The following is a 24,530-nucleotide window of genomic DNA, read 5'->3' as shown; positions in this document are numbered from 1 at the left end:
CGCGACCCCAAAAAGGGAATAAGTGGTAGAAAATGGATGGATGGATATATATATATATATATATATATATATATATATATATATATATATATATATATATATATATACACATATATATGTATATAAAATGGGTATTTTTGTCTGTCATTCCGTTGTACATTTGTTTTCCTTTTACGGAAGGTGTTTTGTGGAGAATAAATGATGAAAAAAACTCTTAATTGAACGGTTTAAAAGAGGAGAAAACAGGAAAAAAATGAAAATAAAATTTTGAAACATAGTTTATCTTCAATTTCGACTTTTAATAATTCAAAATTCAACCGCAAAAAAGAAAAGAAAATCGAGCTAATTCGAATCTTTTTGAAAATGTTTTAAAAATAATTTATGGAACATCGTTAGCAATTTTTCCTGATTACGATTAATTTTATAATTTTGATGACATGTTTTAAATAGGTTAAAATCCAATCTGCATTTTGTTAAAATATATAACAAATTGGTCCAAGCTATATTTCTAACAAAGACAAATCATTATTTCTTCTAGATTTTCCAGAATTTTTTTTTTTTAAGAAATTCAAAAGACTTTGAAATAAGATTTAAATTTGATTCTAAAGATATTCTACATTTATCAGAATTTTTTTATTTATTTTAATCATAAGTTTGAAGAAATATTTCACAAATATTCTTCGTCGAAAAAAACAGAAGCTAAAATGAGGAATTTAATTAAAATGTATTTATCATTCTTTACAATAAAACAAATAAATTGACTTGAACATTGATTTAAATTTTTAGGAAAGAAGAGGAAGGAATTTAAAAGGTTAAAATCATTTTTAAGGTTGTATTTTTTTCTCTAAAATTGTCTTTCTGAAAGTTATAAGAAGCAAAGTAAAAAAATTAATGAATTTATTTCAACAAGTGAAGACCAAGTCTTTAAAATATTTTCTTGGATTTTCAAATTCTATTTGAGTTTTGTCTCTCTTAGAATTAAAAATGCCCAGCAAAGCGAGACCAGCTTGCTAGTAAATAAAAACAAATTTTAAAATAGAGGCAGCTCACTGGTAAGTGCTGCTATTTGAGCTATTTTTAGAACAGGCCAGCGGGCGACTCATCTGGTCCTTACGGGCGACCTGGTTGGTGACCCCTGTTCTAGAACCTCCATTAAAAAGTATCCCCGTGCGTTTCCGGCGAGGGGCGGGACTTCCCTGGGGGGGGGTCAGGCTTTATTACAGTGATCAGGCCTAATGAAGGGGTGGCGGGGGGGGGGAGCTCCACATCCTGTTATTAGCGTTGACTCACTCGACCCACAGTGTCTAATATTCTCCTCAATGCCTGTCGGCGTGTCAGCCGGGGACGACGACCGCCGTCAACACGCACACACACACACACACACACGCACACACACACGCACACACGCACACACACACACACACACGCACACACACAAAAGCAAAAAGAGGTGGCAGCCAGGACCCCCATTACGGCGCAGCTGATGAGGTCTGCAGTAACCTCCTTCCCGCGTGTCAAAGGTGTTTGTTTTCACCGTTTTCTCCTCCCGGAGGTCGAGGGGAGCGTGGCGCTGACACAACAATGATCATGTGCGGCGTCGTGCATGCAGCAGCTGTGCGCACGCCGCCGCAATCAAGACGTGGTTATAAAAGAAGGCGATAAGAGGGGGGGAAAAAAAAGAGTACAGTACCTCCATGGTCTGAGACTGGTGCATGGCTTTGATGGCATTCTGTGCCATCGCTCGGGTGGAAAAGGTGACAAACGCACATCCTGTAGGGAGGGAGGGGAGGGGCGGGACGAGGGTAGGGGGCGGGGGTGGGGGGGGCACAGGGATGGACAGACAGTGGGCAGGAGGAAAGGGGCGGGGCCAGAAGGGCAGGAGGAGGAAAGACGAGAAAGAACAAAAACAAGACAAAAGGGTTGGACACGTTTTGCCGTTATAAAAAAAAAAAACCCACAAGAGACCCAAAACAGAGAACAGGACAACAGTGTTCTCGGTCGCTATAGCAACAACAGCAGGAAAAACGAGCACAGTGTCATGACAACCTACAAACCCCACCCCTCTTTCCCCGGGACTCCACCTCCCCGCCATCTGAGGCGTCTGATTGGCTGTCCCTCCTGGGACCGCCTTTGTTCGGGACTGGGCGGTACCAGTCAGGCTGGTATCGGCGATACCGATACCGATACAAATGTATGTCTGCGAAAATTTGAAAAGTTGTGTGTTTTCAAATAAAATTTCTACCTCAAAACATCAATAGTAAAAATTTAAAAAAAAAGAGTAAAAAAAAGCTGCAATATTTCAAGTAATCGTTATTAATAGTATAATTATTTACCTGTTTTTAAACATCATATCTGTTTTAGCAATTAAAAAAAAAAAAATATATATATATATATATATATATGTATCAAAATTCCCAAACTTGACTTTTCAGTAAGTAAAAGTTCAGACACCCCTGATCTAAAATATTAAAATCTCCTAAAATAAAATCTAAACAATATTTAAAATATAAACATAGTTTAGTGAAATAATACTAACGTATGAATGGATGTGAAAAATGACAACAAGCATGATAACAAACTGTTAAATGTGTAACTGAACACTACTATTGTATATCATTAATATTTTATTGTATTCTTATATTCTGGGGAAAAAATATAATAACATGTAAGAAAAAATAGGGTTTGTCATGAGAAAAAGATTAAATGTTCTAAGTAATAATTAATAATAATAATATCCTAAGTCACCAATAATACAAAACTAACACAATATCCGTTTATAGCATTAAAGATAAATACAAATAAAATAAAATCAATATGGGCCTTGCATACTTTGATTTTTATGTTTTGTGGCCCTTTGTAGAAAAAGTTTAGACACCCCTGATCTAAAATTTTAAAATCTCCCAAAATAAAAAATAAAAAATATTTAAAGTATAAATATGGTTTAGTAAAATAATACTAATAAATGAATTAATGTGAAAAATGACAACAAGCATAATAACAAACTGTTAAATGTGTAACTGAACATTACTATTGTATATTAATAATATTTTATTACATTCTTATATTTTGGGGGAAAAAATATAATAAAATGTAAGAAAAAATAGGGTTTGTCATGAGAAAAAGATTAAATATTAAAACAAATACTTATTAATAATAATAATATACTAAGTCACCAATAATACAAAACTAACACAATATCCGTTTAGAGCATTAAAGATAAATACAAATAAAATCAAATCAATATGGGCCCTGCATACTTTGATTTTTATGTTTTGTGGCCCTTGGTGGAAAAAGTTTAGACACCCCGGATCTAAAATATTAAAAGCTCCAAAAATAAAAAATTAAAAATATTTAAAGTATAAATATGGTTTGGTAAAATAATACTAATAAATGAATGAATATGAAAAATGACAACAAGCATAATAACAAACTGCTAAATGTGTAACTGAACATTACTATTGTATATTAATAATATTTTATTACATTCTTATATTTTGGGGAAAAAATATAATAAAATGTAGGAAAAGATTAAATATTAAAACAAAGACTTATTAATAATAATAATATACTAAGTCACCAATAACACAAAACTAACACAATATCCGTTTATAGCATTAAAAATAAATACAAATAAAATCAAATCAATATGGGCCTTGCATACTTTGATTTTTATGTTTTGTGGCCCTTGGTGGAAAAAGTTTAGACACCCCGGATCTAAAATATTAAAAGCTCCAAAAATAAAAATTTAAAAATATTTAAAGTATAAATATGGTTTGGTAAAATAATACTAATAAATGAATTAATGTGAAAAATGACAACAAGCATTATAACAAACTGTTAAATGTGTAACTGAACATTACTATTGTATATTGATAATATTTTATTACATTCTTATATTTTGGGGAAAAAAATATAATAAAATGTAGGAAAAGATTGAATATTAAAACAAAGACTTATTAATAATAATAATATACTAAGTCACCAATAATACAAAACTAACACAATATCCGTTTATAGCATTAAAAATAAATACAAATAAAATCAAATCAATATGGGCCTTGCATACTTTGATTTTTATGTTTTGTGGCCCTTGGTGGAAAAAGTTTAGACACCCCGGATCTAAAATATTAAAAGCTCCAAAAATAAAAATTTAAAAATATTTAAAGTATAAATATGGTTTGGTAAAATAATACTAATAAATGAATTAATGTGAAAAATGACAACAAGCATTATAACAAACTGTTAAATGTGTAACTGAACATTACTATTGTATATTGATAATATTGTATTACATTCTTATATTTTGGGGAAAAAATATAATAAAATGTAAGTGAAGTGAAGTGAATTATATTTATATAGCGCTTTTCTCAAATGACTCAAAGCGCTTTACATAGTGACACCCAATATCTAAGTTACTTTTAAACCAGTGTGGGTGGCACTGGGAGCAGGTGGGTAAAGTGTCTTGCCCAAGGACACAACGGCAGTGACTAGGATGGCGGAAGCGGGAATCGAACCTGCAACCCTCAAGTTGCTGGCACGGCCACTCTACCAACCGAGCTATACCGCCCCAAGAAAAAATAGGGTTTGTCATGAGAAAAAGATTAAATCTTCTAACAAATACTTATTAATAATAATAATATACTAAGTCACCAATAATACAAAACGAACACAATATCCGTTTATAGCATTAAAAATAAATACAAATAAATAAAATCAATATGGGCTTTGCCTACTTTGATTTTTATGTTTTGTGGCCCTTGGTGGAAAAATTTAGACACCCCTGATCCAAAATTTTAAAATCTCCCAAAATAAAATTGAAAAAATATTTAAAATATAATAATACTAATATATGAATGAATGTGAAAAATGACAACACGCAAAATAACAAACTGTTAAATGTGTAACTGAACATTTCTATTGTCGTGCAAGCAGAAGTTTTGACACACTAAGTCATGTACAATCACATTATTCATATTTTATTATAGTCTGACATGGGGAAAACTATAATAAAATGTAAGAAAAAAATGGGTATGTCATGAGAAAAAGATTAAATTTTCTAAGTAATAATTATTATTAATAATTTACTAAGTTACCAATAATACAAAACTAACACAATATCAGTTTATAGCACTAAAAATAAATACAAATAAATAAAATCAATATGGGCCCTGCCTACTTTGATTTGTATGTTTTGTGGCCCTTGGTGGAAAAGGATTAGACGCCCCTGATTCAAAATATTAAAAGCTCCCAAAATAAAATTGAAAAAAATACTTAAAATCTAAACATAGTTTAGTAAATAAAAAGTTTGGACACTTCTGAACTAAGTTAAAGTAGCAATGATAGTCACACACACACTTGGTTTGGCAAAATTTATCTTCTGCATTTGACCCATCACCCTTGATCACCGACTGGGAGGTGAGGGGAGCAGTGAGCAGCAGCGGTGGCCGCGCCCGGGAATCATTTTTCTTTCATTTAACCCCCAATTCCAAGCAGGGAGGTAATGGCTCTCATTTTTATAGTCTTTGGTATGACTCGGCCGGGGTTTGAACTCGCAACCTACCCATCTCAGGGTGGTATTTTTTGCGCTCTGTTTAATGTTTTTATTTTGATTTTGATATTGTCAGGCTTGTCCCCTGACAGTTAGGTTGTGTTTTAGTTTTTCCCTCTGTGTGTGGTATTTGCTGTCAGCGCTCTTGTTTTGGTTCTGCTTTCCTGTTTGCTGGTTCCTGTTTCCAGTTGGTTCCGGTCCTGGTTCCCGGTTTGTGTTCTTTTCGTTAATTTTGAAGATTAAATAATGTTTTCCCGCACAATGCCGGCCGCCTTCTCTGCATCTTGGAGTTCGTGTTAGGCTGGATAGGCTCAGTAGAAGCATTTAAGTCTCACCTTAAAACTCATTTGTATACTCTAGCCTTTAAATAGACTCCCTTTTTCGACCAGTTGATCTGCCGTTTCTTTTCTTTTTCTCCTATGTCCCACTCTCCCTTGTGGAGGGGGTCCGGTCCGATCCGGTGGCCATGTACTGCTCGCCTGTGTATCGGCTGGGGACATTTCTGCGCTGCTGATCCGCCTCCGCTTGGGATGGTTTCCTGCTGGCTCCGCTGTGAACGGGACTGGACTGGACTCTCGCGACTGTTTTGGATCCATTATGGATTGAACTTTCACAGTATCATGTTAGACCCGCTCGACATCCATTGCTTTCCTCCTCTCCAAGGTTCTCATAGTCATCATTGTCACCGACGTCCCACTGGGTGTGAGTTTTCCTCGCCCTTATGTGGGCCTACCGAGGATGTCATAGTGGTTTGAGACACTAGAGATTTAGGGCTATATAAGTAAACATTGATTGATTGATTATTCTGTCAGGTGGAGTTTGTGACGAACCCCAACATGCAGAGAAGGTGGCAGGCAATGTGCGGGAAAACATTATTTAATCTTCAAAAATAACAAAAAGAACACGAACCAATTGGAAACAGGGATAGGAACCAGCAAACTGGGAAGTAGAACCAAAACAAGAGTGCTGACAGGAAATACTACACACAGAGGAAAAACTAAAACACAACCAAACTGTCAGGGGCAAGTCTGACGGATATTCGAGCATCAAGATCTGGTATCGGTGGTATCGCTATTTCAGTATGGATCCACATATCAGGACTGAGAAGTGAGCTGTGTGATTAAAGGAGATATTTAAAGTGAAGTGATCTATATTTATATAGCGCTTTTCTCTAGTGACTCAAAGCGCTTTACATAGTGAAACCCAATATCTAAGTTACATTTAAACCAGTGTGGGTGTCACTGGAAGCAGGTGGGTCAAGTATCTTGCCCAAGGACACAATGGCAGTGACTAGGGTGGCGGAAGTGGGAATCGAACCTGCAACCCCCAAGTTGCTGGCACGGCCACTCTACCAACCGAGCTATGCCGCCCCATCAACGCCCCCCCCCCGGACCCTCAATTGCGGGCTAAGAACGTCCTCAAGCTGTGTCACACACACCAGACCTGACCAGCTGGGCCAGGACCAGGACTATGGAGTCTAGCGCCATCTATTGCAGACTTTGTGGAAAGGATGGTCCGATACTCACCACACTGACGACTGGTGAGTATTTTCAAAGTTGACCCGGTCAGTTCTACAAAATAAAGTCCATCCCAACGTGAACCTCGTTTTGGGTTTTTTGTCCCCCCCCCCCATGCGACTCTCGTACTATAAATACCTAGCGGGGCCGCGTTCTGTCGCCCACGGAGAAGCAAACAGTACTTTAATGAAAGTAGGCTAGCTCCCCAGGCCCGGCGGTCCGCTGGTGGTGTGATCCATATTTTATTAATAGCAGCACGGCGCCGAGCCTCTGATTGATGCTGCTGTCTTTAACGGCGGCGCAGCTAGCTACTGGAGGGCTGGGACTTTCAGAAGGCCTTAAGAACAATCATCCCCTCCAGTTTGTCGTGTGTGTGAGAAAACACAAGACCTCCTTTAGCGTTCAGTGGAACACACGTGAGCGACGTCAGATGTTTTATTATTATAATGAAATGACGGCAGTCGTTTCCATGAGATTACCGTATTTCCTTGAATTGCCGCCGGGGCGTTAATGACTTTAAAACCTCTTCTCACTCCGGCACTTACCAAAGGCATGCGGTAAATATAGGCCTGCGCTTATAAATTTGAGTGTGATGTAAGGATGCATCATGAAAAGCACATTTATTTAAAAAAAACTAGGGGTGGGCAAATTAGTGCGTTAATTATGAGTTAACTCATCAATCTATTAACGCCGACAATTATTTTATCGCACATTTGCGTATGTTGTTTACATGCTTTTATTTTGTTAACGCCTTTTCTTAACAAGATGGCGTCGAGGGGCTCTTGGTAAATATGGAACATTTGGCAAAAATACCGGACAATTTGGCAAATTTCATGGCTGGCTTACAGCGTGGTCACTCCGGGATCACTTACGACCGCCAGACAATTCTGGATGTGGATAGATCGGGCCGTTTTGGACTGAATGAGGCGTGCTTGCTAGACCGGCTAGCTAGCATGGGAATACTTTGCCGGCTACATCCAGCGGCCTGTGAAGCAGCGGAGTATTTGTGTTGTCTGTCTATTTATGAATAATGCAGACCAGGAGTGTTGGCTGAGTTCTTAACGTTTGCTTTCAGAGCGTGCATATCACAACATACAAGATGCCGTCATGGCAACACAACCTATACCGGGCTACCGCGCATGCTCGTCACTCCTGTTGCATGCTGGGTAGGGTAGTTCTTTTATTCCCTGGCTCATAACATCACAATATAGTACCATGTATATGCGTTCAGTTTATCAAAGCACCAAGCAAACAATCGGAAAATTCCCATCATATCAATTCCTAGATATGGTCATAATTATTTTAAGTGCACTACGCAGAATAAACACAACATTATTAATATTGCTACTACGGATAATTTGATCAAAAATTCCCTAAAACAGCCCACTACCTATAATATAGGTTTTTTAAACATAAGATCCCTGATAAAAAAAATGTTTCTGCTGTTACCTCAGAAATTGCCTGTTCAGATGTTATGATTGTGGCTCAGAGATTTGTATGTAGATTATATTATTTTCCATAACAAACAGGATAACTTAAATACCCTGGCAGTGGCAATAAGCTTAAATGTTTGTATTTACATTTTTGGAGTTGATTTTCATAAAATATGCTATTTAACTGCTACTGTTTAACAAGGACTGATTTAAATTGTGTTTGCACAACAAATGTTTTGGCGCTTTTGTTCATGTGGGAGAATATTCCAATAAAGGTGCACTACACACTACTTTTGAATTCATTATTGGGCTTTGCGTATACAATGCAGTTAATCGCGATTAATCAGAGAAATAGTGCGATTAACTTCGATTAAAATGTTCAATCGTTGCCCAGCCCTAAAAAAAACATTATTATGGTTTTACCTTTACTTATAAATGAAGCTCCTTCTGATCAAAAGCATCGATAACTTGTTTACAGAAGTCTTCCTTATCTTTCTTCGGTTTTAAAAGTCTCTCTGTCTCGATGGAGATCTTCCTTTATTACCTCCTGCTTCCATTGAAAGTCCAGTTTAGAAAAACTGTTTTATTTTAGATATGTAATCCCCCATGTTAAAAGTGCAAGCGAGAGGAAAAAATAAACTCTTGCTGTTTGTTGTCACTTCTTCTGCAGCCGAGTAGTCGCAAGAAGGATCACTAGCGCCCTCTACCACCAGCAGGCGGGAGTCATTTAATGAGTCATATTTGACACACGCAGCTACGGTATATTAATAAAACATAGCTGCTTACTGTTCTTTTTAGCATATTCAATAGCTTGGACCTTAAATCCTACTGAATAGCTCTTAATCTTCTTCCCTTTATGCGATTTCAAATGATTGAAATCAGCCTCCTCCATTTTGAAAACGATGACAGGTGAAGTGTCACTCGTGACGTGACGAGTTTGACCCGGGGGAAATTCCAGGCATATGCTAATTATTTTGCGAAACGAGCTCGACCCGGCGGAAATTCTACACATGCGCTAATAAAAATAATATTTTGCGAAACGGGTTTGACCCGGCAGTAATTCTAGGCAGGCGCATACTATATACCCGGCGGCAATTCAAGGAAATACGGTAGTTTGTAATAATCTAACGATTTGGCCCACTTATAATGACGATAACAAAAAATGTATTTTTTTCATGAACTGTGTACTAGTTTTCAGAGATGGCATTTAGTTCCCATTAAAACCTTCACATGTTGCACAATGAGATGTAAGCATGGGATCATGTGTACCTTTCTGTTTGTAAAATATTTATATTTTTTTAGTATTGGTTTTATATAATAACAGCAATTCATGATGAATATTTATAAATGAAGATTCTTAATAAATGACAGTAGACTAAGCACACATTTGATTGGTAAATCACAGTTTAACAAGCTGGATTTGCACTACATTATGTGCGGTGATTGAGTTGTCCGACTTTTTGCGTGGCTGTAAACGCATCACGGGCTAAGTGCCTTTTGCACACCTGTTGGCGCAGGTGAGAAAGAGAGAGCTGTTGATGTGAGAAAGTTGGTCTTGGTCTGGTTTGTAAGACAGAAAATGACCATTATTTTCATAATAATAATAATAATAATATATTTTATTTGTAAAAGCACTTTACATTGAACAAATAACCTCAAAGTGCTACAGTGTAATTAAAACACACACAAAAAAAAAAAAAAAACCACAACGCTAGAACCACAAATAGCTGCCTCCAACAAGTACAATAAATAGTACATAAAATAAAAACTCGAACAGCCTAATAGCTAGAAATTGCACGCACATATCTAAAAAGGTTTTTTTTTTAAATTTTTTTTTAAAGAAAGGTTATTAAGGCTTTTTTGAAAGCATCCACAGTCTGTGGTGCCCTCAGGTGGTCAGGGAGAACGTTCCCCGGACTGGGAGCGGTCTTTTTGGTTCCAGTTCCTGCACGTCTCCTTAAGCGCTCGTTTCCCTCACCCGGTCGCAGTTGCCAATCAGGTTGCTATTTATGCCGGCCTCGCCCTCCAGTCAGGGCTCCGGGGATTGTATCCTGTTTCCTGTTTTCCTCGCATTTCCTTCTTTTAACATTTTCTGCGCTACGCCTGCCGTCTCTGCATGTCGGGGTTCAAGACCGACGGAAGTCCCTGTTAGCTTCGGTCACGTGTTTATGGCCGCCAATAACGAGTTACACTCCACAAAGTAATCGATGTCCTCCTTAAAGAGAGATGTTACAATAATTAAACAGTGATGACCAAAACTGTTTCCTCTGTTGTAGTCAGTTACATTGAAAATTGTCATGCGCTTATTTATCAGTTTGTGGAATGCTCTCCCTGACCCCCTGAGGGCACCTCAGACTGTGAATGCTTTTAGAAAAGGCTTAAAACCCCCCTTTTTTTAAAAAACAAAAAACAAAACAAAGCGTTTTTTTTTTTTAGATATATGCATGCTAGTTCTAGCTATTAGGCTTTTCTGATTTTTATTTATTTTTTTATTATCTTTTTCTTTTTTAATACACTGTAGCATGTTGAGGTTGTTTGCTCGACGTAAAGTACTTTTACAAATAAAATCAATTATTATTATTTTGTAATGAGATTTTGTGCGTATCATAGATTTGTGCGCAGATGACGCATTAGCAGTGCGCACTTGCACTTTAGATGGAACCTTGCTTAAGAACTATTTCTGTTCCGACCTGCTGGTGATTTACTTACTGTCGTCGGTTACATTGAAAATTGTCATGCGCTTCTTTATCAGTCTGTGGAATGCTCTCCCTGACCCCCTGAGGGTACCACCGACTGTGAATGGTTTTAGAAAAGGCTTAAAACCCCCCCTTTTTTTTAAAAAACAAAACAACAATACCTTTTTTTTTTTTTAGATATATGCATGCTAGTTCTAGCTATTAGGCTGTTCTAGTTTTTATTTATTTTTTATTATATTTTTATTTTTTCAATACACGGTGGGACTTTGAGGTTGTTTGCTCAACGTAAAGTACTTTTACAAATAAAATCAATTATTATTATTTTGTAATGAGATTTTGTGCGTAGCTTAGATTTGTGCGCAGATGACGCATTAGCAGTGCGCACTTGCACTTTAGATGGAACCTTGCTTAAGAACTATTTCTGTTCCGACCTGCTGGTGATTTACTTACTGTCGTCGGTTACATTGAAAATTGTCATGCGCTTCTTTATCAGTCTGTGGAATGCTCTGCCTGACCCCCTGAGGGCACCTCAGACTGTGAATGCTTTTAGAAAAGGCTTAAAACCCCCTTTTTTTTAAAACAAAAAAACAATACCTTTTTTTTTTTTAGATATATGCATGCTAGTTCTAGCTATTAGGCTGTTCTAGTTTTTATTTATTTTTTATTATATTTTTATTTTTTTCAATACACGGTAGGACTTTGAGGTTGTTTGCTCGACGTAAAGTACTTTTACAAATACAATCAATTATTATTATTTTGTAATGAGATTTTGTGCGTATCATAGATTTGTGCGCAGATGACGCATTAGCAGTGCGCACTTGCACTTTAGATGGCACCTTGCTTAAGAACTATTTCTGTTCCGACCTGCTGGTGATTTACTTACTGTCGTCGGTTACATTGAAAATTGTCATGCGCTTCTTTACCAGTCTGTGGAATGCTCTCCCTGACCCCCTGAGGGTACCACAGACTGTGAATGCTTTTAGAAAAGGCTTAAAACCCCTTTTTTTTTCAAAACAAAAAAACAATACCTTTTTTTTTTTAGATATATGCATGTTAGTTCTAGCTATTAGGCTGTTCTAGTTTTTATTTATTTTTTATTATATTTTTATTTTTTCAATACACGGTGGGACTTTGAGGTTGTTTGCTCAACGTAAAGTACTTTTACAAATAAAATCAATTATTATTATTTTGTAATGAGATTTTGTGTGTAGCTTAGATTTGCGAGCAGATGACGCATTAGCAGTGCGCACTTGTACTTAAGATGGAACCTTCCTTAATAACTATTTCTGTTCCTACCTGCTGGTGATTTACTTACTGTCGTCGGTTACATTGAAAATTGTCATGCGCTTCTTTACCAGTCTGTGGAATGCTCTCCCTGACCCCCTGAGGGCACCTCAGACTGTGAATGTTTTTTAGAAAAGGCTTAAAACCCCCTTTAAAAAAACAACAAAAACACAAAACAAAACCTTGCTTAAGAACTATTTCTGTTGCGACCTGCTGGTGATTTACTCGCCAGAACCAGACTGGACTGGCTGCTAAGTGTACACTTCACGCCTGAAATATTGATGATGAGGTGGAGGTACGTTAGCAGGACAGATCTTTGTGGGACAGCCAGGCAGAACACGCCTTCTAGAATCAGGGGAGAGTGGAGCGCTGAGAAAGCCACAAAGAAACATCCAGAACAACAACAACACAACAACAACAACAAGAGGACACTGAAGCTGCCATGACACACAGGAAGCACAGGTGGGAGGGGCTTAGGGGGGTGGTGGGAGGGCACCTTTGGCGCTGTCGTGTGATTGGTGGAGGTCTGATGATGGGACATGAACCATGGAAATATTTTTAGGATGTGGAATGGGTTAAGAAATGTGTAAAAATGTCCACATTCTGGAAACAATAGGAATATTTTCATGAAATGTGTCAAATAATATGAAAATGATGTTGAATTGTGCCCAAAATGAAATAAAAATGCACTGATGACCTTTGACCTCACCCTCAACATGCGAAGGGCGTGGCCACAGCGGGGGTCAAGCTGGAAGGTGAAGCACATGGACAGGGCGGGGATGGGGGGGAGGAAGAGGAGAAGAGGTGGGTGGGGGGAAAAAAGGGGGCGGGGTCAAGGGAGAGAGGGGAAAGATGCTATATAGAGCCAAAATATTCACACAACAGCCCCAAGACGGCGCTCAGCGGGACCGCCGTCGCGGCGCTCTGGAGGCTGTTGTGCCGACCGTCCACGCCGCCGCCGCGGACGGAGGTGAGACGCACGCACCTCTGCTCAGCCCGTCGGGTCCTCGCAGGATCCGGCACTCCTCGATCTGCCCGAACGCCGAGAACATGACCCGGATGTCGTTCTCGTTGCACTTCTTGGACACCATGCCGATGAACAGCTTCCTGTCTTCCACCGCTGCGGCGAGAGAAGAAGAAGACGACCGTGTGACTGTCACTTTAAGACGCATCACACCAAACATACACTTTCTTCTCGTGATGCACCAGGCTTTTATTTTCCTACTTCCTGTTTACCACATCCTTTTGCAGGCAGCTTCATCCGGCGCCTGGGGGGCGGAGCAACCAGTCCGAGTGACTCATAAACTCACCAGGTAGACGTCAGATTATGATACAATAGTTTGTTAATCACTTAGTTAGTTAATTAGCGGCATAAATCACACATGAATGGAGGGATTTGAATTCAAGGAATATCAGAAATGGGATAAGCAAAAAGCGATCACATATTTGGGCTGATCCGGACCATTTCTACTATGTTGCCTTAGGACTGTCCTTCTCACCTAGTGGTACGAGTTTTACAGGTATTATTATCACTGGAGGATGAGGAATAGCGAAACCTGCTTCACTACACACCGTAGGATGATACAATAGCTCACCAATGTAAACAAATGCCATGGGTGGATCTACACCTGACATCCACTGTAATGATACCAAGTACAAGAGCATATCTCGTCGATACGACTGTGATTACATTAATATTTTTTATCGTCACAAAAACTTAAAAAAAAAAATCATATTATGTTTATAAAGTCAGTATGTACATCCCTGGACACTATGAATACAACCAATGTGTGATCCTGTAACTACTTGGTATCGGATCGATACCTAAATGCGTGGTATCATCCAAAACTAATGTCAAGTATCAAAGAAGAGAAGAATAAGTGATTATTACATTTGAACAGAAGTGTAGACAGAACATGTTAAAACAGAAAACAGCACGACACCTACCCTTTACATCAGTATTCTTAACCATTACTATTGGTTTATTAGAAATATTTGATTGTATGACCCTGTAACTATTTGGTGTCGAATTGATACCTAAATGTGTGGTATCATCCAAAACTAATGTCAAGTATCAAAGAAGAGAAAAATAAGTGATTAGTGCATTTTAACAGAAATGTGGATAAAACATGTTAAAAGAGAAACCAGCGCGACACCTACCCTTTACATCAGTATTTCTTAACCATATTATTATTAGTTTATTAGGTATTATATTTTATTGCATAATCCTGTAACTACTTGGTATCAGATCGATACCTAAATGTGTGGTATCATCCAAAACTAATGTCAAGTATCAAAGAAGAGAAGAATAAGTGATTAGTGCATTTTAACAGAAGTGTAGATAGAACATGTTAAAAGAGAAACCAGCGCGACACCTACCCTTTACATCAGTATTTCTTAACCATATTATTATTAGTTTATTAGGTATTATATTTTATTGCATAATCCTGTAACTACTTGGTATCGGATCGATACCTAAATGTGTGGTATCATCCAAAACTAATGTCAAGTATCAAAAAACAGAAGAATAAGTGATTATTACATTTTAACAGAAGTGTAGATAGAACATGTTAAAACAGAAAGTAAGCAGATATTAATAAATATATTAATAACATTTTTTTTTTTTACAGTTTATCCCTCATAATGTGTAGAAAATAATAGGTGTATAAAATGTTACTGCAGACTAATTAGGAGTCTTCGTTTGTTTACTTACTACTAAAAGACAAGTTGTCTAGTATGTTCAACATTTTATTGAAGGACTAAATGACAATAATAAACATGTTTCATCTACACTAACATGTGTTGTTACGATAAAAACAATAACGACATTTTTTGTGACCCCCTTTATTTAGAAAAGTATGGAAATACTTACTAATAATAATATTGGCATGGGGACAACCCTAAAGAGCAGCAGGCTTTGTTCGTCTAGAAACTTCCAGGAAGCCAATCGAGAGAAAAAGGTTTCTGCTTACCCCCAAATCCTCCACTCCGGACAGGCTAACCCCCTCCAACCTCCGAGGACAAAGCTACGAACAATCGGAGACCGGGCTTTCGGCACCGCCACTCCCAGTCTGTGGAACGCACTCCCTGACCACCTGAGGGTGCCACAGACTGTGAATGCTTTTAAAAAAGGGTTAAAAATCCTTCTTTTTTAAAAAAAAATTATTTTTTTAGATATATGCGTCCTAGCTATTCTAGCTACTAAAAGACAAGTTGTCTACTATGTTCAACATTTTATATAAAAGGACTAAATGACAAAAATAAACATGTTTCATCTACACTAAGATGTGCTACAATAAAGACAATAATGAAATGTGCAAAACATGTTCTTTTTCCTCGGGGGGTGTAACAGAAAATACTCGTGCGTGTGCTCGTGGTCTCGCCTCCATCCACAGAGACTAAGACAAGAGGGTTCACTCAGTTTGTTTGAGGGGATTTGTTTACTCTGTTCCGAGTTCCTCTTCATGGTTTTTGGTGCCGAGTGCTCTATTCTGCACCACCACTTCCATGCTGCTCACTTCCAGGCCACGTCTAGTTTCGATTTTTTTGTATTTTGTGCTTTGTTACAAGTTTTGATCCTCACTTATGCTCCACGTCTGCCTTTTCTCTCCTTTCCTGGAAAGATGTTTCCCTGTAAGTCAAAAATAGTTGCTACTTTTGAAAACTCTGACTCACTTTTCTACTTCCTAGAATTTGTCTGCTGCTCTTTCATCATTTTTTGATTCCAGCACTGACGGACTTTCGTGTGTAGTTTCAAAACAAATTGTTTTTCCCACACATTTCTATCCATTTTATGAAATGTGGAGGTTATGATTGATATAATGTTTTCCTTTCTGACCCTGTGATGCGTGTGATCTTTCAGTCGTGACCAATAAGTGACTTTAAAGTCGTGACAAATAAGTGACTTTAAAGTCGTGACGAATAAGTGATTTTAAAGTCGTGACAAATAAGTGACTCTAGAGAGAGATGAGAAGACTTGCTGTCAAGAAAGAGAGCGGCCCAAAGAGGTCACATGATGCACAAGCCAGTGTTCCTACCTGTTGGTACCTGACTTCCTGGATTAGCCCAGAAGACGTGAAATCAAATCATGGCGGAGATATTTATAAACACTTTTCCACCAAATTTCCCAGAATTCCAGGTTTTCTGGGACATTTTTCCCATTCAAACTGAATTTCAAACTTCCACCATTTCCACATTTTTCAACCAATTCAAACCATTCCACTCATCCTGCACATTCACACTATCATTTTTACAAGTTCAAAAACATTCCAGGATTTTCCAGAATTCCTGGTGTTCCAAAGCCCTATTTACACCCTTTTTTTCTGGCGACTACTGCTCCCACATTTTTCAACCAACCTCAACCGTTCCACCGTCAAAACATTCCTCTTAATTAAGACAAACAACTTTTTCTTTTTTTTTTTAACTAAAACAATTCTCAGTTTTCCCAAAATTCCAGGACTTCCATAATACCATTTGTCAATTAAAAATGTTGCTACTCCCACATTTCTCGACTGATTTTAACAATTCCAACGCCAACCATTTCAATTTATTCAGAACATTCAAATTTTTTTTTTACTATTTTCAAAAAATTCCAGATCTTCCCGAAATTCCCTGATACCATTTACTACTTCAACATTTCCTGACCGATTTAAACAATTCCAACACCAACCAACTCAGCTCATTCATGCTCCTAATCATTTTCCAAATAATCCCACTTTTCCCAAATTTCCAGGAATTTCCCATTGAAATGAATGGGACATTTTTAAAAACGTCCACCATTTCCACCTTTTTTAACCAATTCAAATCATTCCACCCTCAACACCTTCACACTATAATTTTTACAAGTTCAAAAACATTCCAGGATTTTCCAGAATTCCTGGTGTTCCAAAGCCCTATTTACACCCTTTTTTCTGGCGACTACTGCTCCCACATTTTTCAACCAACTTCAACCGTTCCACCGTCAAAACATTCCTCTTAATTAAGACAAACAACTTTTTCTTTTTTTTTAACTAGAACAAATTTCAGTTTTCCCGAAATTCCAGGACTTCCGTAATACAATTTGTCAATTAAGAATGTTGCTACTCCCACATTTCTCGACTGATTTTAACAATTCCAACGCCAACCATTTCAATTTATTCAGAACATTCAAGTTTTTTTTTTTACTATTTTCCCAAAAAATTCCAGATTTTCCCCAAATTCCCTGATACTATTTACTCCTTCAACATTTCCTGACCGATTTAAACAATTCCAACACCAACCAATTCAGCTCATTCATGCTCCTAATCATTTTCCAAATAATCCCACTTTTCCCAAATTTCCAGGAATTTCCCGTTGAAATGAATGGGACATTTTTTAAAACTTCCACCATTTCCACATTTTTTAACCAATTCAAACCATTCCACTTTCAACACATTCCACTCATCCTGCACATTCACACTATCGTTTTTACAAGTTCAAAAACATTCCAGGATTTTCCAGAATTCCTGGTGTTCCAAAGCCCTATTTACACCCTTTTTTCTGGCGACTACTGCTCCCACATTTTTCAACCAACCTCAACCGTTCCACCGTCAAAACATTCCTCTTAATTAAGACAACAAAATTATTTTTTAAACTGGAAAAATTCCCAGTTTTCCTAAAAATCCAGGACTTCCGTAACACCAATTTTCAATTGAAAATGTTACTACTTCCACATTTCTCGACTGATTTTAACAATTCCAACGCCAACCATCTCAACTCATTCAAGTCTTTTAGCATTTTCCCAAAAATTCCAAATTTTCCCCTAAACGTTGGTTTATCGTAAAAACGTCATCAACGTGAAAACCAGTGTTAGCATCTCATTACTTTCAGCTTCCTCCTCCCTGCTTGGCACTTAGAATCAAGGGCTGGAATTGGGGCTTAAATCACCAAATATGATTCCTGGGCGTTGCCACCGCAGCTGCTCACTGCTCCCCTCACCTCTCAGGGGGTGATGGGTCAAATGAAGAGAATAATTCCGCCCCATCTAGTGTGTGTGTGACTATCAGTGGTACTTTAACTCTAAAGGCCTACTGAAAGCCACTACTAGCGACCACACAGTCTGATAGTTTATATATCAATGATGAAATATTAACATTGTAACACATGCCGATACAGCCTTTTTAGTTTACTAAATTGCAATTTCAAATTTCCCGCAAAGTGTCGCGTTGAAAACGTAGCGGAATGATGACTCGTAAGATGACGTGTGCGTTTGACGTCTCGGGTTGTAGCGGACATCATTTTCCAGCCCGATCCAAGCTATAAGTAGTCTACTTTAATCGCATAATTACACAGTATTCTGGACATCTGTGTTGCTGAATCTTTTGCAATTTGTTCAATTAATAATGGAGACGTCAAAGAAGAAAGATGTTGGTGGAAAGCGGTGTATTGCGGCATCCTCTAGCAAAACAAACACAGCCGGTGTTTCTTTGTTTGTTGTGAAGCTTTAATACGGAACAGAGCGGTCAAGTGAACATGGTTCACTACCTCATGTTCGCTTGACCGAGAAAATTGTGGTAATATGTCGGCTTTTACCGTAAATATGAGCCGAGCTTGTGTCGTTCCTCCTGCAGCTGTCAAAGAGGCAGAGGCTCCTCCATGGCTTTCCCTCAGAGACACTGGCGGTCACCACACCCCTCCGACTTTCAGGTATGACTATAAAATTTCACTAAATACTAGTAACACAATAAGCAGATAAGGGATTTTCCAGAATTATCCTAGTGAATTTGTCTAATTCAAAATACAAAGTTCCTGCAGTCCTGGGTTCAAATCCAGGCTCGGGATCTTTCTGTGTGGAGTTTGCATGTCCTCCCCGTGAATGCGTGGGTTCCCTCCGGGTACTCCGGCTTCCTCCCACCTCCAAAGACATGCACCTGGGGATAGGTTGATTGGCAACACTAAAATTGGCCCTAGTGTGTGAATGTGAGTGTGAATGTTGTCCGTCTATCTGTGTTGGCCCTGCGAGGAGGTGGCGACTTGTCCAGGGTGTACCCCGCCTTCCGGCCGATTGTAGCTGAGATAGGCGCCAGCGCCCCCCCCGCGACCCCGAAAGGGAATAAGCGGTAGAAAATGGATGGAATTTGTCTAATAACATCTGAATCACTTTTTTTTTTCTTCTTCTAGTCCTTCACTCTAACTTTCCTCATCCACAAATCTTTCCTTCTCGCTCAAATAATGGGGGAATCGTTGCTTTCTCGGTCCGAATCGCTCTCGCTGCTGGTGGCCATGATTGCAAACAATGTTCAGATGTGAGGAGCTCCACAACCCGTGACGTCACGCGCACGTCGTCTGCTATTTCCGGTACAGGCAAGGCTTTTTTTATTAGCCACCAAAAGTTGCCAACTTTATCGTGGATGTTCTCTACTAAATCCTTTCAGCAAAAATATGGCAATATGGCAAAATGATCAAGTATGAGGAGCGGCATTGCTCGGTTGGTAGAGCGTCCGTGCCAGCAACTCGAGGGTTGCAGGTTCGATTCCCGCTTCCGCCATCCTAGTCACTGCCGTTGTGTCCTTGGGCAAGACACTTTACCCACCTGCTCCCAGTGCCACCCACACTGGTTTAAATGTAACTTAGATATTGGGTTTCACTATGTAAAGCGCTTTGAGTCACTAGAGAAAAGCGCTATATAAATATAATTCACTTCACTTCACTATGACACATAGAATGGACCTCATTTTAGTAGGCTTTTAACATGACCCCGCTCCCTCTGGCCTTCCCTCAGTAATCCCACCACGGGCGACGGCGTAGAACTTGGGTGGTCTTCCGGCGAGTGTGTGTGTGTGTGTGTGTGTGTGTGTGTGTGTGTGTGTGTGTGCGTTCAATGCTAATCTAATTAATTTTAAATGAGTAAAGTGTCAGCGCTGGCTGCGAGGCGAAGGAGATAAGCGCTCTGTTACACTCGGGGAAATCAATAGCACACTTGTTTATTTTGCTGTTCGGATTGTTTGTGCGTTTCAAAGAAAAGGCGACGCCAAGATAAGTGGCGCTTGGGAAAAATCTGGCTCGTTGGTGCACGCGCCTTGCATGTGTGTGTGTGTGTTGTAACCGTGTCATTCATTTATGTTGAGTCCATCTTTGCTGCAGGAGAGAAATGAGCTTTTAAAAAAAAAAAAGAAACCTGTCATGAATCCCTCTGGCGGCGAGCTTGAAGGCATGTGAGCGTCCTTAGCCACTCCACTAATAAAACCCGCCGCAGCCATTCATCACTCTTACGCAGCCTTTATTTCAAGGCCGTTATCGCTAAGTGGATGGATGCGTGGCGTGCGCACGACTCCATATTTCAGCACTCTGCCCGCCAGTCGACTTTATTGAGTCGCGCCGATGCCTTATAAAGTCGTCACGCGCCGCCATATTTCAACTGCCGCGCCTCAATCGCTCCGCGGCCGACTGTCATTTTATTGTTTAATAATAACACTTTAACACCTGCTTTATTGGCCCGGACACACACACACACACACACACACACACACACACACACACACACACACAGCACACACACAAACACACCAGGAGGAAACTACAAACCCCGTTTCCATATGAGTTGGGAAATGGTGTTAGATGTAAATATAAACAGAATACAATGATTTGCGAATCCTTTTTAACCCATATTCAGTTGAATATGCTACAAAAACAACATATTTGATGTTCAAACTCATAAACGTTCATTTTTTCGGTGCAAATAATCATTACCTTTAGAATTTGATGCCGGCAACACGTGACAAAGAAGTTGGGAAAGGCGGCAATAAATACTGATAAAGTTGAGGAATGCTCATCAAACACTTATTGGGAACATCCCACAGGTGTGCAGGCTAATTGGGAACAAGTGGGTGCCATGATTGGGTATAAAAACAGCTTCCTAAGTCTTTCACAAGAAAGGATGGGGCGAGGTACACCCCTTTGTCCACAACTGCGTGAGCAAATAGTCAAACAGTTTAAGAACAACCTTTCTCAAAGTGCAATTGCAAGAAATTTAGGGATTTCAACATCTACGCTCCATAATATCATCAAAAGGTTAAGAGAATCTGGAGAAATCACTCCACGTAAGCGGCATGGCCGGAAACCAACATTGAATGACAGTGACCTTCCATCCCTCAGACAGCTAAGTATCAAAAACAGACATCAATCTCTAATGGATATCACCACATGGGCTCAGGAACACTTCAGAAAACCACTGTCACTAAATACAGTTGGTCGCTACATCTGTAAGTGCAAGTTAAAGCTCTACAATGCAAAGCGAAAGCCATTTATCAACAACATCCAGAAACGCTGCCGGCTTCTCTGGGCCCGAGATCATCTAAGATGGACCGATGTAAAGTGGAAAAGTGTTCTGTGGTCTGACGAGTCCACATTTCAAATTGTTTTTGGAAATATTTGACATGGTGTCATCCGGACCAAAGGGGAAGCGAACCATCCAGACTGGTATCGACACAAAGTTGAAAAGCCAGCATCTGTGATGGTATGGGGGTGCATTAGGTAACTTACACATCTGTGAAGGCACCAATAATGCTGAAAGGTACGGTACACATACAGGTTTTGGAACAACATATGCTGCCATCCAAGCGCCATCTTTTTCATGGACGCCCCTGCTTATTTCAGCAAGACAATGCCTTTGTAAAAAATGGCTTCGTAAAAAAAGAGTGCGGATACTTTCCTGGCCCGCCTGCAGTCCAGACCTGTCTCCCATGGAAAATGTGTGGCGCATTATGAAGCGTAAAATACGACAGCGGAGACCCCGGACTGTTGAACGACTGAAGCTCTACATAAAACAAGAAGTTAAACCTCTACTATCCAAAGTCAAAGCCATTTATCGACAACATCAAGAAACGCCGCCGGCTTCTCTGGGCCCGAGATCATCCAAGATGGACTGATGTAAAGTGGGAAAGTGTTCTGTGGTCTGACGAGTCCACATTTCAAATTGTTTTTGGAAATATTTGACATGGTGTCATCCGGACCAAAGGGGAAGCGAACCATCCAGACTGGTATCGACACAAAGTTGAAAAGCCAGCATCTGTGATGGTATGGGGGTGCATTAGGTAACTTACACATCTGTGAAGGCACCATTAATGCTGAAAGGTACATACAGGTTTTGGAACAACATATGCTGCCATCTAAGCGCCGTCTTTTTCATGGACGCCCCTGCTTATTTCAGCAAGACAATGCCTTTGTAAAAAATGGCTTCGTAAAAAAAGAGTGCGGATACTTTCCTGGCCCGCCTGCAGTCCAGACCTGTCTCCCATGGAAAATGTGTGGCGCATTATGAAGCGTAAAATACGACAGTGGAGACCCCGGACTGTTGAAGGACTGAAGCTCTACATAAAACAAGAATGGGAAAGAATTCCACTTTCAAAGCTTCAATTAGTTTCCTCAGTTCCCAAACCTTTATTGAGTGTTGTTAAAAGAAAAGGTGATGTAACACAGTGGTGAACATGCCCTTTCCCATCTACTTTGGCACGTGTTGCAGCCATGAAATTCCAAGTTAATTATTATTTGCAACTGAATATGGGTTGAAAAGGATTTGCAAATCATTGTATTCTGTTTATATTTACATCTAACACAATTTCCCAACTCATATGGAATCGGGGTTTGTACGTAAGAAGGTGCGCTTGTTTTACGTCTCTCTGATGTATGAAGTATATTCCATATATCGCCTAGCCCTAGTGCGTCCTATTCTTGACATCTGTTCATTGTCTTCTCTCCATGGCAGCAAACACTCCCATCATTCCAACACATCCAAACCCAGAGGTGAGCATTCCTCACATCTTAAACCCACGTGTCAGTCCAGCAGATAAAAAAAAAAACGAGTTAGCAAAGTGCTAACATCACTTTCCTGCCTTCCTCTCTACTCCCCGCTTTTTTTTTTTTGCTTCTAATAAAAGCCCAGCTTTGGTCTTCAGTCGATATCTCGGCGTTGTGATCCTTTCTTTACATACGTACGTTCCTTGGAAAAAAAAAAAAAGATAATTGGAGGCGATGTCTGGAATGTCAAATCAATTGACACAACTGCATCTTTGGAAAGAAGGCGATGCCAGGTGTGCGTGAGAGCATCCGACAGGGAGGAGAGGCGGTTCATCGCGAGGCCAAATGATTCAACTTCCATTGACCTCCCCTCAGACGCACCTCAATTATTCATCACATTCATACTCCTATTGTCCTCTTTTCCCTCTCCTGCATGTGTCCCTGCATACACACTATCTATGTGTGTGTGTGTGTGTGTGTGTGTGTGTGTGTGTGTGTGTGTGTGTGTGTGTGTGACTCACCGTTCGACTTCTCACTGTCCGCAGGCTTCATCTGGATGGGGTGGTGCATCTGCAACACAAAGACAACATCATTTTGCTGGTTGCACACTGAGTCCACTTTGCTAAAGGATGGACCGGTCTTCCTCCCAGGCAGGGGTGTCCAAAGTGCGGCCTCGGGGGGCCATTTGTGGCCCGCAGCTAATCCTTTACCGGCCTGCAAAAATTGCAAAGTTGATAGTATTGCAAAAATCCATCCATCCATCCATTTTCTACCGCTTATTCCCTTTTGGGGTGGCAGGGGGCGCTGGCGCCTATCTCAGCTACAATCGGGCGGAAGGCGGGGTACACCCTGGACAAGTCGCCACCTCATCGCAGGGCCAACACTGATAGACAGACAACATTCACACACTAGGGACCATTTTTTATTGTTGCCAATCAACCTATCCCCAGGTGCATGTCTTTGGAGGTGGGAGGGGCCTATCCCCAGGTGCATGTCTTTGGAGGTGGGAGTGGCCTACCCCCAGGTGCATGTCTTTGGAGGTGGGAGGGGCCTATCCCCAGGTGCAGGTCTTTGGAGGTGGGAGGGGCCTATCCCCGGGTGCATGTCTTTGGAGGTGGGAGGGGCCTATCCCCAGGTGCATGTCTTTGGAGGTGGGAGGGGCCTATCCCCAGGTGCATGTCTTTGGAGGTGGGAGGGGCCTATCCCAAGGTGCATGTCTTTGGAGGTGGGAGGGGCCTATCCCCAGGTGCATGTCTTTGGAGGTGGGAGTGGGCTATCCCCAGTTGCACGTCTTTGGAGG

General features: G+C 39.8%; 1 protein-coding gene across 1 annotated transcript in view; it reads right to left on the bottom strand.

Annotated features, from left to right (window-relative positions):
• Positions 1-23,860, bottom strand: part of LOC133561315 (CUGBP Elav-like family member 2) — a 45,739-nt gene extending 21,879 nt beyond the window's left edge. Inside the window, exons 1-3 of the mRNA XM_061914680.1 lie at positions 23,752-23,860; positions 13,464-13,598; positions 1,691-1,770 (exon numbers count right to left, since the gene is read on the bottom strand). Of these exons, the coding sequence (XP_061770664.1) occupies positions 1,691-1,770; positions 13,464-13,598; positions 23,752-23,800 (264 nt within the window). The 5' untranslated portion in view covers positions 23,801-23,860. The remainder of the gene's footprint in view (positions 1-1,690; positions 1,771-13,463; positions 13,599-23,751) is intronic.
• Positions 23,861-24,530: the final 670 nt, after the last annotated feature.

Source organism: Nerophis ophidion, linkage group LG10, assembly GCF_033978795.1.
Source record: "Nerophis ophidion isolate RoL-2023_Sa linkage group LG10, RoL_Noph_v1.0, whole genome shotgun sequence".
Lineage (NCBI taxonomy): Eukaryota > Metazoa > Chordata > Actinopteri > Syngnathiformes > Syngnathidae > Nerophis > Nerophis ophidion.
The sequence above is the reverse complement of the archived record's forward strand: the minus strand, read 5'-3'. Positions and strand labels throughout refer to the sequence as shown.